At 54.8% G+C, this 16916-nt stretch overlaps 5 protein-coding genes across 5 annotated transcripts; 2 read left to right on the top strand and 3 right to left on the bottom strand.

Moving 5' to 3' along the window:
* Positions 1-160: 160 nt before the first annotated feature.
* POSPLADRAFT_1051809 (hypothetical protein) lies at positions 161-1739 on the bottom strand (the record flags this gene model as incomplete). The annotated part of the gene is made up of 2 exons (XM_024480208.1): positions 161-1567; positions 1623-1739. The coding sequence occupies 2 exons, from the start codon at positions 1737-1739 to the stop codon at positions 161-163; spliced, it is 1524 nt and encodes a 507-aa protein (XP_024344474.1).
* A 369-nt stretch (positions 1740-2108) lies between these two features.
* Positions 2109-4566, bottom strand: POSPLADRAFT_1072487 (hypothetical protein; the record flags this gene model as incomplete). Its single annotated transcript, XM_024482517.1, has 8 exons — positions 2109-2863; positions 2915-2954; positions 3032-3294; positions 3354-3563; positions 3623-3709; positions 3772-3916; positions 3971-4019; positions 4073-4566. The coding sequence occupies 8 exons, from the start codon at positions 4564-4566 to the stop codon at positions 2256-2258; spliced, it is 1896 nt and encodes a 631-aa protein (XP_024344473.1). The 3' UTR covers positions 2109-2255.
* Positions 4567-4863: 297 nt separating this feature from the next.
* POSPLADRAFT_1165115 (hypothetical protein) lies at positions 4864-6042 on the top strand. The gene is made up of 3 exons (XM_024487868.1): positions 4864-5266; positions 5336-5481; positions 5536-6042. Exons 1-3 carry the CDS (start codon positions 5063-5065, stop codon positions 5732-5734), a joined length of 549 nt encoding a protein of 182 aa, XP_024344472.1. The 5' UTR covers positions 4864-5062; the 3' UTR covers positions 5735-6042.
* Positions 5828-6604, bottom strand: POSPLADRAFT_1051806 (hypothetical protein; the record flags this gene model as incomplete). The annotated part of the gene is made up of 6 exons (XM_024480207.1): positions 5828-5963; positions 6016-6067; positions 6117-6174; positions 6226-6286; positions 6337-6356; positions 6419-6604. 6 exons carry the CDS (start codon positions 6602-6604, stop codon positions 5828-5830), a joined length of 513 nt encoding a protein of 170 aa, XP_024344471.1.
* Positions 6605-7866: 1262 nt separating this feature from the next.
* POSPLADRAFT_1127197 (hypothetical protein) lies at positions 7867-16903 on the top strand (the record flags this gene model as incomplete). Its single annotated transcript, XM_024483595.1, has 17 exons — positions 7867-8035; positions 8092-8247; positions 8343-8461; positions 8538-8794; positions 8824-8903; positions 9433-9584; positions 9612-9736; positions 10098-10164; positions 10404-10514; positions 10793-11008; positions 11099-11292; positions 11742-12035; positions 12120-12154; positions 12551-12849; positions 12903-12984; positions 15453-16001; positions 16050-16903. The coding sequence occupies 17 exons, from the start codon at positions 7867-7869 to the stop codon at positions 16901-16903; spliced, it is 3759 nt and encodes a 1252-aa protein (XP_024344470.1).
* Positions 16904-16916: the final 13 nt, after the last annotated feature.

Below are 16916 nucleotides of genomic sequence, written 5' to 3'. Positions count from 1 at the left end.
TGACCAGCCAGATGACTGAGAAGAATCAGAAAGGTCTAGAGTTATAAGCTACCCAGAAAACATGCTGTCGGAACCCAATTACATATACCGACAGACAGAAATATGTGTGAGTTTAATGAACTGTCTCCCAAAAGCATAATCCTACCGGCCACACCACATTTCAATGCTCGGCAATCGTCTTCGTAGTAAGATACCACCTGCGCTCTTGCTTGCGTATTTTGACAAGCTCTCGCGCCATGAACAGACACTGCGTCCATCTGTGCCACTGCTCCATGTCCTCCTCTTTGACGTCCTCATGGTAGCGTCGATCCGGCCACGCTGTCCTGATGTCTTCCAGATTCGGAAGTAGCGAAGACAGGAAGGTCGCGACAAATGTTGGGTCCGAGATTTTAGAGTTCCCCACCTTAAGATACTTGACGCGCGAGTCTTCTGCGAGATCGCTGGGTGGTACTGCCAGTAAGACTTCCGCTGTTAGATGCTCAGCGTCCATGACCACCCCAACCGTCTTGAGGCGGGGACAATGCTGAAGCAAGGGTATGAGACCTAGCAGAGTCGCCTTCGGCGGCGATATGCTCGACCCGCGGAAGCTCTCGAGATCTATGCGCTCCAGATTCGGCCACGCTTGCGCCATTGCGGCGAGCATGTCGTTGTCTACGTCGATCGGGCAACCGTCGGAATGTAGCACCGTCAAATTCAGCTGCAGCAGAGGTTCCAGTGTTTCGCGCGTAAGCAAGTACGGCTCCAGATCCTCGATGCTGATCCATGCCTCGAGTGCGAGGGAGTGAAGAGTCTCTCGCATATGATGTGTCGTAAGCGAATGAAAGAAGTCTTTGGCGTAGGGCACAAGCGGGGCTCGGTCGGGAAATGCACGCATATGTGTCAGCTTATGGGAGCTGATGTACGGAAGGAAAGCCGTGATGGTAGGAAGCCGCCTTGCATATAACTCGACCTCTTCCAGTGCACAGAACGGGCTGCCGTGGACCGTATTACTGCAATACGCCTCGAGTACCTTGACCAGTTCATCACTCTTGCGCAGGACTACGCCCATCTTCCGGAGGTTTGGCAAAGCGGCGAGCAAAAGCAACGCGTCGTGCGGAACCACCAAGTGGGTCTCGAACGTCGTGAGGTAGTGTAGCTTGCCTATGACGTCTGGTAGCACAGCGGACACCCTGGGACAGTCTGCGAAGAACATGAAACTGGCCTGCTCAATCTGTGGGGATTTCTCCGCCAACTCCTTGAGCATTTGGATACTGGCATCCTCATGCCGCTTCGCGTGGGCCCATAATTTGACGGACATCAAGCGAGGCCCGAAGAAGATGCGCATTGCCGGAACAGCGATACCCCCGATATCCAGGAACAAACCATCGTATTCCAGACTGTGCAGATTAGGGAGCGGCGGGCCTGGGGGTTTGGCGACTTCCAGAATGTGCAATGCGGCTTCAGCAAGCCTCAATTTGGAGGACTGCCCGAGACACACATTCCTCCCATGCCCTCCGAGGGATTTGACGCGAGGCGCGTACAGCAGAAAGCGAGCAAAGTCGTCAGGGACCAGCGGCCGCACAAATGACTGGAAGCAGACGAAATGAGATGATGTTCACCCCTTGTCAAGGAGCTGAGTGTACCGCAACTATGAACTCGCCCTCCGCGCGCGTGACGCGAGTTTCGGTTGTCCACGAATCCGGTGGAAAGGTGTGCATCAGGGGTCCCGGCGTGATGAGAGAATCCCATACGACGTCCATGGACGGTCCATAAACTGCCTTGCATGTCCGAGAGAATGCAATGAGGCTGTTGCCATCTCGATGAGAGTGGAGATACGAGCATATATTGGTTATGATTTCTGGCGCTGAGAAGAGAGGGTGCATCTTCGTCGCATGTTATCAGACAATTCCAGATGCGAGTTCCGGGAAATACGTTTGCGTGTGTCCAAGACCTCAATCCGCGCCCGCTGGGATTGGTCTGAGCTTATAGACAGTCGCCCTTCTGCTGTACGTATACGCGGTGATCGGATTGCGGAATGCTTATTACGATCGAGCGCCGCTGAGTACGTGAGCTAAACAAATCTTGCAGTAAAGTATCATGTACCCCAACGCGCCAATAAAATGCATCGAGTATTCTATGATTGTATGCAGTGTCAATAGCGGGGTCATCGTGGAGAAATACATACAGCCGTGCCATCGAAGCAGCAAATTGCAGGTATAGTACACATATGCGTGAATCAGAGAACGAGGTACACAAAGCGACAGAGCGTGCGTAAGCTAACTACTACTACTAGGACTACTATGTGTACTATCCAAATGATGTGCGGGCTCGATATCGTATGTTCGTACGTGAAGAGGCTCGCCAAAGGTGAACGCGCGCTCGTCGCAGCGTGTCCGTGCGTCTGCAGGAGCTGTCGACGGGCGCATCTGGTCTGGCGGGATGGCTTCCTCGCGGATGGATGGAGGCGGGAGGGAGACGGCGGAATCCCAAGAGTATGGGCGGCTACCGAATGGGGACGGGGAATGCACGTGGAACGACGGTAGGGAAGACGAGGGTGATCCCTTATAGGGAGAGTGCGCGCTCAGCCGTGGCGCAATCGTGAATGGAGACATGGATGTGTCCGCGGAAGGGTCGAAGGCCGTGTGCATGCTCGCGTCAAAATCGTCAGAAGGCTCTTCTCGATGCCGGGGGCGCAGCGCAGACCCCGTGCGGACTTTGGGCGATTTTGAGCGTCGCGAGCGTTTCTCGAAGAAGACTTTTGCATGATCGGTCTCGCTGTGCAGGATCCTGTCCCATGCGGCTGGGTGTTGGAGGACCGCTTCGAGTTCGTGACGATGGACCACTCGCTCAAAGCTATGCATGGTGAAAAGCGTCACAAAGATCCCTGTATAGCGAAACGTCAAGAGTCATCAATGAGCACTACAGAACCACATACAATCGAGAATGATCCATCCTTCCACACCGAGCAGGATCTGCTTGTGCGCCCCAATCAACATCAGCAATGCGACTGTCAGAAACAAAACGGCAAGGAGTGTGGTGTAGAGAAGCTGACAGACCCGATAAGCCCCTTGATTAGACTGTGAAGAGTAGCCCTACCTCGTTTCTCAACATCTTGCGCAACTCCAGACGGGAAAAGTGCATAATCCAACTTCGCAATGAACCGAGTGAACGCGACATAGGGCGACAACGACACGCCCCAGGGTGCTTTTGCGGATTGGTCCTGGACGGTTGGGAAGGGTACCTGCCATTCATCATCTGAACATGCGGGCGGGGAGGTTGAGGGATGGGAAGCTCCCCAGGCAAGGAAGGCTTCCGCTGATAAGCGATACTGGGTGGGTATTCTTCTCTACTCCAGGCTCGATGCAGCCTCTCACCAAGCCTTTTGATGATACCGGGTAAGGTTGTGTGCTCAGCAGGATATGACTGCACCTCAGGCACATAATCCCACCACCCCCGGCGAGAGTTAAGGCCGTCGTCCTCCTTCGTAAGGATCTCCCAGGTGCGAGTGTTGTTTTCCTCTGGAGTCCTGATAGTCACGCGGGCGACATTCTGCGTGCGGTATGTCCTCCAGATGGCAAGGAGAACTGCATCTCGATGAGCAATAGCGGACGCTTTGAGTAAGTCAACCGTGCTGGGCACTCACAGCAGCCACAGAGAATGGCAGTCTCGACATATACGGTTATGATAATTGCAAACAGCATGCGTGTATTCTCAATGTGTGCACAGTTACCTGTGAGTCGGGCTCGGTCAAGATCCGCCGATAGATCTCAGGGACTGACGTCAAAGGCTCACCATAAATGGTCCTTGATCCCTCAAATGTGGACAGTTCGAGTCCCAAGAGCACAACCATGACAGCGGCCACGGATATTAAGAACGCAAGAATGATGCGGGAGTTGCTCAGACAACGGTAGGCCTTCATGCCAAGGATTCCGGTGATCTGGAGCGCTGTTGGTAAGTCTTGGGAGCGATCACGATAGAACCTACCGCTCACCATGGTGTCACAGGAAAACTTGGAGAAGACCTTCTTAGCCGCCCCAACTCTGTTGACACGCATGAACGATGCGCAACTGGTGAATAGGGGAACGGAGCGCACGTGTTACAATTGGCGGACATATCGAGGTCCCCAACGGTCGTAGTAATGGCAGCCAACAAACCCAAGACTTGGCTGAGAAGGAGCAGGTAGAAGAGGGTCTTGTCTTTGACTCTGCTCCTGCGAATGTAGGATAGTGCTAGCCATGTATTCCGCAGGAAAAAGATGCACAGGGCGCCCGCAATGCAAAGCCATACTCTCGCCAGTCTCTGACCCCTGACATATCGATCGGAAAGCAGCGTGCCGTCGTCGAGAGCATAGTACTTGGGCTGAAACGATTCGACCGGACCATCATAGTAGTCGCGATAATGAGATATCGAGACGTCTGCCTGGAGTCTGATGACGACGTCAGCGGCGGCTGATGCTACAGCCTGGGTCACAAGCGGAACGACCTGAGCAGAGGTAATGGTGATGGGCGCCCATGTCGAAGCCGGGACGAGGGTCGGGGACGCATAGGAAAGGGCCGATGGGGGGATGATAGACGAGGATGATGCCATGAGGGTGGCGGGGCCGAGGGAGAGGGCGAGGGGGCTCAGGAGGGTGGTGGCATTTGGCAAGGAGGCGGAGAGGAGAGGCCAGGGGACGGGGGAAATTGATGAGACGTCCGGGGGGGATGTTCGCCTCGAGCAAGAGTGACGGCTTCCGGGGCAACTCAATTGTCAGGAGCAGACCCGGAGCAGTCGACTGCCATAAAGCCTTATATATCGACGACCACGCGAACTGCCCGAACTAGTCCCAAGCCGGTTTAATGGACACGACCTGCCCCATCGACGATGCTTCGTGGTCGACCGCGTGCGAGAGAGCCTGCCATTCTGCCTGCGATGTTCGTCCCAGCCGCTGCATCCAAATCGATGCTCTCCTCGCCCATTGCAGTAAGAGAGTCCACCCGTAATACAGGCACCCGCGATCAATCATACCCGCGATCGGCCTCGGCCTCTTCCGGCACTTTTCCTCCCTGCATGCCCTTCCGCTTACCCCTCCGCTTAGCTCCAGATGCCGTCGTCCACGTCCAAACACGCCCCCGTCATCCTCATTACCGGCACTCCCGGAACGGGCAAGACAACCCACGCACAACTCCTCGTCGAAGAGTCCCCCCTGCCCCTACGCCACATCAATGTAGGAGACCTCATCAAGGACAAGGCCCTCTACGAAGAGTACGACGAGGAGTGGCAGAGCTATACCGTTGACGAGGACAAGGTACGCCTCCGCCCTCTGCCATGACCCTTAGCATCATTTCCCGCTCACATCGGTGCGATCTCACGTCAGCTGCTCGACGAGCTAGAACCCCTCGTCTCCGCCGGCGGGGTCATCTTGGATTGGCACACGGTCGACATTTTCCCTGAACGATGGGCCGATCTCGTCGTCGTACTCCGCTGCGATCACACGAAATTATGGGACCGCTTGGAGAAAAGGTCTGCCCGAACGCCAGTGTCCCAACTCACGATTGACAGGCGTCTGTCACGCAGAAATTACCCGCTCAAAAAGATCCAGGAAAACAACGAAGCCGAGATCATGGAGGTTGTCCTTGACGAAGCAAGATCGTCCTATGCGCCAGAAATTGTCGTCGAGCTGAAGAGCGAAGGCACAGACGACCTAGAATCAAATGTCTCGCGCGTCGTACAATGGATCGAAGCATGGAGACAGGATCACTCCGTGTCAGATTAACAAGTGCCTAGTACGGTACTATCAAGCAGGCAGCTACATCGCGGTGCCTACATTATGCAATCTAAAGGTAGGTAGTGACCGCATCAACGTCACTCACGGGCCTGTGTACACCCACACTCCTCGGCGGTCCTGCAACGGAAGGCCTTCTCGATGCTCCGCCTCACTGCGTTCGCGCTTCGCCGTCTTCTTCTTCCCTTCGGCAATCCTGACTTTTTCAAAGTAGACGTAGCTGCATTGGAACCAATGAGTACCACGATGTACTTAACAATCATAAAACGTACGCGGCATAGTATGTGCCGTTCGAAGCACCTCCTGTCGGTCCTGTGGCCTTCACTGGGGCAGATATGTCAATAACTGCTCAGACTGATTATGCCTGGCGTACTGAAACGCTGGAATGAGTTGCTATTGATGTTCCCGATCTCTTTCAGCCATGCCGTGACCTGTGGAAAGTCGCGTTATTCCTGTTGTCGTATCTGGATACCTCGCCCTACCTTCCAGTTTGGCTGCTTTTGCAGCAGGCGGATCTTCCGCCGAATATCGTTGCAGTCATCGCTATCATGACATTGAGACATCGCGAAATGCTTCAAGAAGGTTACACTCACTAGACAGACACTCCACCATCCTTTGCGTACGTAGACATGTTCCAAAATTATTGTGTGTGCGCGCACAGAAGTACGGACATACCTCTCCTTCGCCTTCCAGAACAATATCATGCCAGTCCTTGGGTTCGGCGGCCTGTTTGGCCTTTTTGTCCTTCGAACCAGATGCCTCTGGCGCGTCAGAGACTCGTGGCTTTTTTACCACCTGCTCTGCGTCTTCCCCGGCAGACGCGTCCGCCTCGATAGCGTTCGACTTGCGCTTGGGAGGCATTTTACGTAGTGACGTATACGAGATGTTCTATCTCGTCCAAGTGGCGAGCGACTTCACGCAGCGGGGTATCGGTCGATAGATGTACCACAAAGAGAACCGCAAGCAGGCGCGAGTCGTGTTTTATATCGCTGCTAGCATGAGAACAAAGGACTGGCGACGTGCGCCTGGTAAACAGCTGCGCCAAGGTGGCCCGTGATTGTAATTGATGCGAGCATAGACGTCACCAGCCTGGTACAAATCCATGCCACTGCTATCTACCACTGGTGCGTACTATCCAGACGCATTATTGTGTCATATTTACGCTTAGAAATGCATGAGAATGCGGAGGGTATATGTTTTGCGCAACCGATCGAAGCAAACACTCGAATGGCTACTCTCAGGTTCAGACCTTTCAGTGCGAAGCGGATGCTCTCGTTCACTGCGTTCACGCTTGAGCGTCTTCCTATTGCTTTGTGCAGTGTGGACCTTCTCAATGTAGGTATATGTACATGTCAAATTGAACGTGAGAGGCATGAATAGCATGCACGGTCGATGTCTGCTCCGTTACCGCGCCTCCCGTAGGGCCCGTGGCTTTCAATACTGAGCGCGCTGTTGGTGCAGAGGGTTGACCTGACCTTCCTATATATGCACTCGAAACGGTCGGAGCGAGCGGTGGTCGCGTCCCAACATTGCGGCAACATTGCAAATGGAATCCGCCGGTGCAGCTAAGGTACAGTCCCGTGACCGCGACCTGGTTCGTGACGTCACGCGTCTGGGCATAACGTTATTTACGACACGCCATAAGCGCCAGTATCCTGTTAGGCGCCGGGAGGTGTTGCGAATCACCCTCGAATCCGCAAATAGCAAAAACAGACATCAGCCAGCTCCATATATACCGATGGTGAGAAGAATACCGGAGGGAGTGGAATCAGACGCAAGCGGTCAGTTCTCTTGCCCAGCCCTCGGCGCTATCATTGAACCTCGGCTTGACCTCTGCGGCAAGGCAGACATGCAGATGTCCCAGTCCGATGCCGACCGGATGCTCGTCGACCCGGATGACGACGACGCTGAGGAGGACACCAATGTGGTCGTCGACGTGCAAGACGAGGACGCTGCAGAGGACAAGGACGTCGAAATAGAGGAGGACGAACTGCCCGATGTGAGAGCGGTTTCCTACGCCTGTCACTTGACTCTCCGACAAACCCTATGCGCTGTGTCAGGATAACTCGGAGCCTGATGCCTTATCTGCATCTTCACCACAACCAGACCAGGGCGAGGACGACATGGCACCAGCGCCACAGCCGCGGCTGAGGATCAAGCTGAAGCTGCCTGCGCAGGGGAGCTCGGGAGGTCCGCAGACCGCTGCCTCTACACCCGCGGAGGAAGAGGAAGAGGAGGACGAGGACGAGGATGAGTCCGAGGAGCCCCGGCGCCGTCGTATTGTTCCTCGAGGTCAGTCTTACCACCATAGGCTTGGAAGGGGGCATTCACTCCGCGCATCACGACAGATGACGACGTTGAGTCCGAAGACTCGGATGATGCGGATGACGGCGCACAATCTACTCGTTCTACCTCCGTTGCGACGACAGGCACGGGCGCAAGGGCCCTAACCGCACGTCAAGCCGTCCTCGCCAACGTCGTTGACTCTTCTCATGTCTCACTAGGTACGCTACTCCTATTTGGGCGAGGCATAACCGACGTCTAACAATCGTTTTACCCTGGAATGTTAATACGTCACACGCGGCGCCGGTTGCTGTAGATGAGCTCCCCAATCCCCGTAAGAAGAAGCCTCTGACGGAGATAGAGATGGCCCTTAAGCGCGAGGAAACGGCGCGGAAGAGAAGAAATCTGACGGAAAAGAAACTAGAAGACGAGAAGGTAAGCCTCGATCCTTCATCCAAAACAGGCACACATGCGTTGTTCCCGTGCTAATAATCTGTCCATACCAATCTAGACAGAGACGATTAATCGCCTGCTCAAGAAACAATCACGCGCGAAGGGAAGGCGGAATGCGCTCTCGACTGCCGAAGATCGGCCAACGCAGCAGGCCAACGCAGATGACATGGACGACGGCGCGGACGCGGAAGCCCCTGAGCCCGTCGCCCCTACAATGTTTAGATGGGTGTCATCTTCCAGGGTCGGTACCGGACAAGGTGACGGCAAGGATGACAGGGCAATGGCTTTGTCCTTTTCTGTCCCCGTGTCGGTCCTGTCAGACTCGAAGCGAAAATCCCTCGCAGGTGTCGAATCGCAGAGAAGGGAGCAATCGTTACCGCGCTGCGACGTGCAAGGCTGCACGTCGATGAGGAAGTACAGGTTAGTCAAAGACTGGGGAAAGGGTGCTTGCGGCATGAGTCATCTGAAGATGCTCGAGGGGCAATTGGCCTGACTGTGTTACGCTCTACCTGATTGTGCTATAGGTTGTTGTATGTAAATTTCTACTGATCTCCTGAAGGTTCTCCTTGTGTTCTTTTCGTGTTGATCTTCAGCAACTGTACCGTGTGTCAGATTCTCGACCAGGCACCGGCGTTTGCTATGTGCCTGCAAATATAATATAGATACCCGCTCACTTGTTCGGCACGATAGCCATAGAGCAACGTGATCATACATAGGTTACACAACAAGCCCCACAGAGATGATGATCGAAAGCAATATTGGCGAGCAGATCGAACACAGCTGATAGATTGAACCAACTCCAATATGCATCGCTGCATTGACAGGTAGGAAATTCCCGCTGGCGGATTCTGTCACAGCAACCATCGTCGTCGATATCATGGTCTTTCTGTGGGAGTAACAGCTGAAATTAAGTCTTCTGTGGTTCAGAACACGTTGGATGTGAACATACGTAGAGGTAAACTCGATGGTGGTCCCGGGTGCCGTAGTCGTGCTGACAATGGTCTCCAGTGATGTTTTCACAACTGTGACAGATCCCAGCGCTGTCGTGGTTGCGGTGACAGTGACGACCGAGCCTGATGCATTGACAAATCCTGTTGTGGTGTATGTATGGTTTCCGTAAACGGTCGAGAAGCGCGAGTACGACGATGCGGAATCGGTGAACGAAGAGGATACTGAGGACACCTTGCTGAAGGGGAAAGTGGATGCAGGATACGTGGAGGAATATGTGTCGGAGTATGTGTCAGAGTATGTGTCAGAGTATGTGTCGGAGGGCTGTTCCGTCGAGGAAGGGGCTGTAGCGCTAGGGGATTGGTCGGTAACTGAATCGCGCCTTGCTAATGACTGGTCATTGAGCGGAGATCTTGGCTCGTCCGTAGCCTCCGAGCACGATATTGTATCCCTGTCGCTTTGAATTGTGACAACCGTCGAGGAGACAAGCCTGTGTTCATCTCGATAAACCCGTATCTATCATAGAGATAATCAACGGCGTTCTCATCCACATTGAACCGAAGAAATCTACCATGTAGTTCCCAGAAGGCATTGCAGATGGAACATCCCATTTGTAGAGGATGCCATCAGCATCTGAGCTATCGTCTCGGTAAAGCTCGTTGCGTATCAGGCCGATGAGTGGTGTGTGGTCGCACGCGCGGCCAACAAGAGACAAGTCCGTACCAGCGGTATTCATGGTATGCTGTGCGAGAAGCGACAACGACCCATTCATGGGGATCTATGCATGTTCTATTATCAGCATTGTACTGAATTAAAGGAGGATACATGAAGCACAGTGAAGATAATGTACGCCGGACTGCCTGCCTGCCATCTATGGTGGGCAAGCTTTAGTAAGGAATTGTAGAACATAAACAGCGCCCTCGCACATTTCAGGAGAGTGGATTACTGTAGAGCTATCCCATGGGTTGTTCTTCAGAAACGTCTGCGTCCCATCTGCGTGAATGAGCTGCGGAAGGGATACCAAGCAAAGAATGATGATATAGACGAGCGTGTGGCCGGCAGTTACGGCAAGCGAATCAAAAGGAAGGTGGGCCGGCACCTCTAAACGAGCCATAATTCACATATGACCGCAGACAAAGCCGAAAGAGCAAGCCTGAGTCAGGCCGCAGGAGGAGGTCGAAACACAAGGAGACCGCGCAACAGCTGACAGGTCAGTGTGTGAAGGTATCTGTGCATGTCGCGCATGGCCCAACACTCATGGCGTTGCCAGTGCTACGTTGATTGCCTTTCCCGGCCGCAGGGAACATGATCGAGATCGGATCTATACATACATGCTTTCACGTGGCTCTTCACGTCGCGTCCCAGCTGCCACAAGCAGCCACAACCGCAGAATACCGCCATACCTCCCAATATCTTCGCGAAATATCAACTGGAAATATGGCTGCAGATGATGCTACACTATCCAACGCTGGAGCGTCATCAAGCAAGACGTCCCTCTATGAAGGCAGCACTCAGTATCGTCATTGGCGATTCTCTCCAGAGCAGCTTGCGCAGACTCGCGGCTCCCTCAATGCTGCTTCGGTATCGGCCATCCGGGAGACCTTCGAAGCCGATTCTGCACGTCTCCGTTACTCCATGCACATGCTACCCGACTAACGCTGCATGCTCTAGCCAGGCTCTGCGTCAAGTGTATCGTTCCTCAACGCCGAGGAAGAGAATCTGCTGGCCAAGCTCTATATCGGAAAGATATCCCAATTATGTGGTCATTTTCGCTTTCCAGAAGAGGTTGAGGCCACTGCTATGACCTATCTAAAAAGGTTCTATCTCAAGAACACTGTGATGGACTGGCACCCAAAAAATGTCATGTATGCTCGATTTTGCCTCTCGCTACTTCGGTTACACTAAGCATAGGGGAAGTACAGGCTGACAGCGCTGTTTCTTGCGACAAAGACAACCAATCATCCAATATCGCTTGAAGCTTACACGTCTCACATCCCCAAGACAGCGACGTCTGATGTCCTGGACCTTGAGTTCCTAGTAGCGCAGAGCCTAGGCTTCGATTTTGCAGTGTGGCACGCACATAGGGCCCTATGGGGCTTATGGCTTGATGTACAAGTACGTGGCGAGCCTCTGACAATATAGTGACGATTTATTTGGGGTGTTCCTAGAATCTGCCTGATGCGCCCGTCGAAGAGCTACGAAGCTGCTACGACACCGCCTTGAAACATGTCCGCGCATCGCGGTTAACGGATGCGGAGCTAATCTACACACCATCCCAAATTGGCCTTGCGTGTCTTTCCCTGGCTTCACCAAGTTTAGCCGCAACTTGGCTGCGATCGAAGTATCCAGATACCCCGGAACCTCCGGCGCTAGCCGTTGTCGAGACCATCTCAACACTCATCGTTGCACATGGCAGTCCGCCGGATGTTGAGGCTGTGCGGGAAGTTGACCGGCGTCTCAAATTATGCAAAAATCCGGAAAAGGTTGTGGGCAGCAAAGCGTATGCAAAAAAACAAGATGAGGCAGAGCGGAAGGCGGAAGAGAAAAGGAGGCGGAAAGCTGCCGAGACGCGCAAGGCAATGGAGGACGGAGACCCCTTTGGCAGCGAGTTAACGGGCGACGCTGGGGTCGACGACGACGATGACGACGATTGATATCGCAATGGCTATTCTCAGTCGTGATACGCTTTCAGATCGTTGCATGTGCTCAAGGGAACTGTGATTGTCGGTACGTTTTGGGACGGATCGAGGCTTGTTCTGTCAAGGGGTGCGATTCCCGAGTAACCCGCTATTCAGTTGGACAATTGTACCACAGCCTCTGTATGTCCTCTGAACCAGATAGAACAGGCTGCGCCGAGAGGGGGCGATGTGATTATGGGATGCGAGGCGGCACCCAAGCCGCGTAGCAATGCCAGTTGGGCGCTTCTTACCTCGGTCTCTCCTTGAGCTCAACCGAATCTCCTCCTCACATCCGCCCTCAATTTTCCCCTCAATTGTTCTGCCAAGGGGCAGGCTTTAGGCGGCTGAGCTCAGCTGAGCCGTCTTCGCCTTTAAGAAGCGGTATCTATCGTTCACGATCCTCTTTCGGGTTGTCCTCCTCTCGGCGCCATGTCTCTCCACCCAGCTGGTCTCTCTTCGGACAGCATCGACCTCAGTCTCACCGCGTCGACTCATCCTCCATCATTGCCCTTCGACCAGTGGAGCGATGCTCATGGGACGATGGAGACCGACGACGAACGAGATGAGCAGGACATCCAGGAAGCATCGCACCCGGAAGACATGCCTCTCGGAGCTGACAAGGTCGCTACGGGCAACAAGACCATCGAAGTAGGGACGCCTTCATCGACTACCGGCGGCCCCCAAATGAACGGTCACACCTCAGATGGAGATGCCGCCAGTGTGCACAGCATGCCAGTTGTGCAAGTCACTGAGCCTTCTAGCCCTGTACCTACATCTGCGCAAAGTGCCTCGTCCAGGTTTCCTCCTTCCCCCAGCACCTCCCTAGCACCTTCACCAAGTATGCAGCATGGACGCAACCGGAATCGTACAGCATTGGAGGTGAGTCCCTGCTTTAAGCTCTTGCCCGATGTATGCTAACGAGACCAGGTCCGCGCATCCAACCGGTTGTCCGGCTTTTTCTCCTCTCTCATCCATCGTCGTGAACCCGTCCTTTCAGCGACGCCCGAAGGCAGGACGCCGAAGTCTCCTCTGACAAATACTTCTTCCCGAGCATCGTCACCTGCACCCTCCCGTCCGTCCACACCCCCGCCGCGCTTGCCTCCTCCGTCTCTCCATGACCTCGGTCTCACACTGTCTTCGCTCACGGCTCACATTTCTCCTTCTCACGCGAACGGGCCTCCGGCCAGCGGCGCCTTCCTCAGGCCGCATTACTTACTTCTGTGTCATGCACAGGGCTTGGACGTCTTGTCGCTCGTCTCGCCGCCGGCGCTTCAGCCGTATGCATTAATTCGAAGGGTCGCGTTCAAAAGCGTCGTAGTGATGGAGCATCGCGGCGTCCTTGTCGCTATCGCCGGACGGAGGAACGGTGTCCGGGTATATGCGCTGGAAGACATTAAGCGTGCTGTGGAATGGAGGATCGAGGTTGAAGTCAGACGAGAACAAGACCGTGCTCGCAGGGAGGAAGCGAAGCGCAGCGTAGGGAACCCTGCCACTACTGTCCAGTTACGCGCAGAGAGGGGCAGCTCGGTAGAGAAGATGCGAGAGAAGATGCCTCTTACCCCCGTAGCTACGGGGGCAAAAGAGAAGCTACCTCGTAGGTCTTCATTATCCGGCGCGTCACCCGGCATTCCACGGACGCCTACTGTGCGGAGACCGAAGACGGCAGAAGGGGCGCAGCTACCACCTCCCGCACCCACGCCCGTAGGTCCACCTCCTTCGTATTCCAGCACTACCGCCCCGCCCCGTGGACTCGATCACTCCACCATCTCAGTCGCCCCATCTCGGTCTCGTGCGACATCACTCAACGACGTCCTCTCTGGGACTATGAGCCGACGACAGACTGGCGAGTTTCATCTCGAGCAGGAAAGTCATCGAGAGGACGACATGAAGGCTGATTGGGCATCGAGTGACGATGAAGCTATCAACGTCGTCGCTGCTCCCAGTGGTAGTCAGCTTCTGGACGAGCGGACGAGCACCATGGTCGCAGATCCCTCTCCAGGGCCGTCTCCCGAACCAGGAGTACACATGAGTCGTTCTCAGACTGCACCTTCGCTTCACCGTCGGAGTCGCCCCGCCAACCTTGACTTGTCATTGACGCGCTCAAATTCTAGGACAACGGCGACATCTGGTCCCCCGCCATCTCCCACGCCTACACTACTCACTCTCCGCCAGGCCTTGTCCATATCACCTCAGAACAACAGGACTATGCCCGCGATGGGATCCCTGACCGGCGCTGGTGCTCCAAGCACAGAAGGCGACGCAGACGGTGATGCCGATGAAGAGGACGATGGTGATGCCGATCCATCGTCGCCCACCACACCGACCAGGGAACGCATCTCGCTCGCCGATGCTCTGATGGAGAGTCGCCTACCCGATATCCCTCCAGCCGGGAGTCGTTTACTGCAGGATCCCATACTCATTGCTACTACGACAGATGAAGTCCCCTCGAGCCCTCGAACATCTGAGTCAGGTACAACCTACACGAGGCGGAGTACAGGGGATCAATCACAGCGTAGGCGGAGACGATGGTCTGTGCTGGACGGTATATTCTCGCATTCACCCTCGAACAGTGCCTCCTCTATTACCCCTCTTCAGGAGGACCGTGCGCTCGAGTCAGTGGCGTCGCCCCTCGGTCACGGCACTTCAGAGACAGGAGGCCAACCTTCCTTGTCAGAACTTTCTCGATCACAGACCACGCGTATAGCACCCTCTAATTCTAGCGGCACCATTCGCCCGGAGACCTCGAGACGACCGTCCACATCTACTGGGGTACCTGCAGGTACAGGTTCCCAGAGCGTACGAGACCGTGCCGCTACGGTTGGAAATGCACCTTCCGTTCCTTCTTTGGCTTCCACAGTACCTACCGGCTCTCGTTTCCTGCCGCGAATCATCACGAACGCGTTCCAAGCACGGCGGTCGGATGATCTACCTCCGCTTCCGCGGTTAGGAGACATTGACGCGAAAAAATCATCTATGATGCTGCCCCCACCGCCTCCACCAGCTCCGAAACTCGAGTACGCAAAGCTACCTGGAACCAAGGGTGCTGTTCTCATTAAAGCGGTCGAAACGGCGAAGAAGAGGTGAGTTGATGTATATCCTACACGATGTCCTTGGGCTGAAACATCTTGTCAGCTTCCTCGCCATATTGTGTGGCGATACAGGCGAAAAGGTCGAGCTCTTCGCAGGAACCTATCGCACTGCACTTCAGCTTTCTCGCACATTCATTCTGCCCGATTCGCCGCGATCGCTCGAATTGCAACTGCAGGGAGATGACCTCGTTGAAGTATTCCTGGTATTCACACAGAACGTGTTCGGCCTGGAGCCGGCAACTGTGCGAGTACGTGAAGTCAGGATTGGACGAGCGGAACGGAGGGCCGCACGCCGTCGTGCAAGGGAGACTCGCCCCGAACAACCTGGCGATGCCGATGGGGAGGGTGCCGGCGCTGACGACGACATCCCGGTGAACGTGACGGTTCTGACATCATCATCGCCGCCCCCTGTCGGCGAGGATGGCCCAAGTAACTCGTCAGCAAGTTCCTCGCTGGCACCTGGCCAATCCGTTGACGCGACTCAGCCGCAAGGCGATGCTTCAAGCTTGACGGGCAATTCAACCGAAGAGCTACTCGCTGTCACTGCCGCGCAGAGTAGTCCTTACACCACCTTCCAGCAGTTGTCTTTCGCGCCGAACTTTCCTTTGGCCGCAATTGCGGACGAGTATATCATTCCTCCTACTTACGCCTCGTTCCTGGAGTATAGATCTTCTTATGAACCGGAAGTCAATGGCGATACGAACGTAGATCTGTCTCAAGTGCAATTCTCACCACCTGGCCTCCCTGTCCCTGTACCGGCTCCGCCATCAATGTGGTACTATCGGGATCCAAAGGGCAATGTCCACGGTATGTGATACGCTGTGTGGAAAGCATCCTGTACTGACATTTCCACAGGTCCGTGGAAGGCCGCAATAATGCAGGCATGGTATAGGGACAGCCTCCTGCCACCCGACCTTCCTGTTAAGCGGGAAGAAGACTCCGAATACATGGTGCTGAAGGACTTGCGCGCTCAATGCGTAGACCCGACGCATCCTTTCAGGAGTGCACCTCCACTGCCTACTCCTACGCCTCCAATACCAGCTCCAGATGATTACAAACCTCTTCTGTCCCCCATTTCATTACTCAGCCAGCCGAGACATTTCGGACCACCGGCGCTCTTTTATTCATCTCGGGGAGGACACAGCACTACCATCGTTGACGCTCGCGGTCGATCTGTACTCAAAGGGCGCATTACTTGGAGCGCGGATAATGAGGATTCATTGCTCACAACTGGGCGGCTTGGTGACGTCAAGAGACTGGAAGCATTCGACGTAGACGATCGCGCCGTCCTCGTGGCCATGCGCCAAGGCGGTCTCGAAGTTGTGGACTTCGGCGATGCTCTCCTCCGGCCTGCAGATCACTCGCGCACCGTGTACCCTCACTTCCAGCCTCCGTACTCGAGCGTGAGTCGACGTGGCGCGTTTGTGTGGAAGATTGGCACTCCCTTGACGTCGCACTCGTCGATGTCGTCCTTGCACTCGGTGGTCGATATTCCCACGTCGAAGTCCGTGAGCCACCGCAAGAAATTGAGTACAGGCCCGGCTAAGTCGCCTCGGTCGGACTTCACTTTGTCCAGCGACGGAGACTCGGATAGAATGCAAGACGAGGTGCTCTTCTTGGGCCGGAAGGACAACGAGATCTACATCTGCGAAAGGCGAGTAGGCTCTTTCCGGATACTCAAGCTGTCCCCTCGCGATACCTCAACATGACTGTCACGACTGC

Source organism: Postia placenta (assembly GCF_002117355.1).
Source record: "Postia placenta MAD-698-R-SB12 unplaced genomic scaffold POSPLAscaffold_1, whole genome shotgun sequence".
In the NCBI taxonomy this organism is placed as follows: Eukaryota; Fungi; Basidiomycota; class Agaricomycetes; order Polyporales; family Adustoporiaceae; genus Rhodonia; species Rhodonia placenta.
This window is presented reverse-complemented; position numbering and strand designations above follow the sequence as displayed.

Bases quoted from the DNA above. Each gene is read 5' to 3' on its own strand.
- POSPLADRAFT_1165115 (XM_024487868.1), top strand. From the start codon at position 5,063: ATGCCGTCGTCCACGTCCAAACACGCCCCCGTCATCCTCATTACCGGC. The intron at 5,267-5,335 runs GTACGCCTCCGC...ATCTCACGTCAG, and splicing joins ATACCGTTGACGAGGACAAG to CTGCTCGACGAGCTAGAACC. The intron at 5,482-5,535 runs GTCTGCCCGAAC...TCTGTCACGCAG, and splicing joins TGGGACCGCTTGGAGAAAAG to AAATTACCCGCTCAAAAAGA.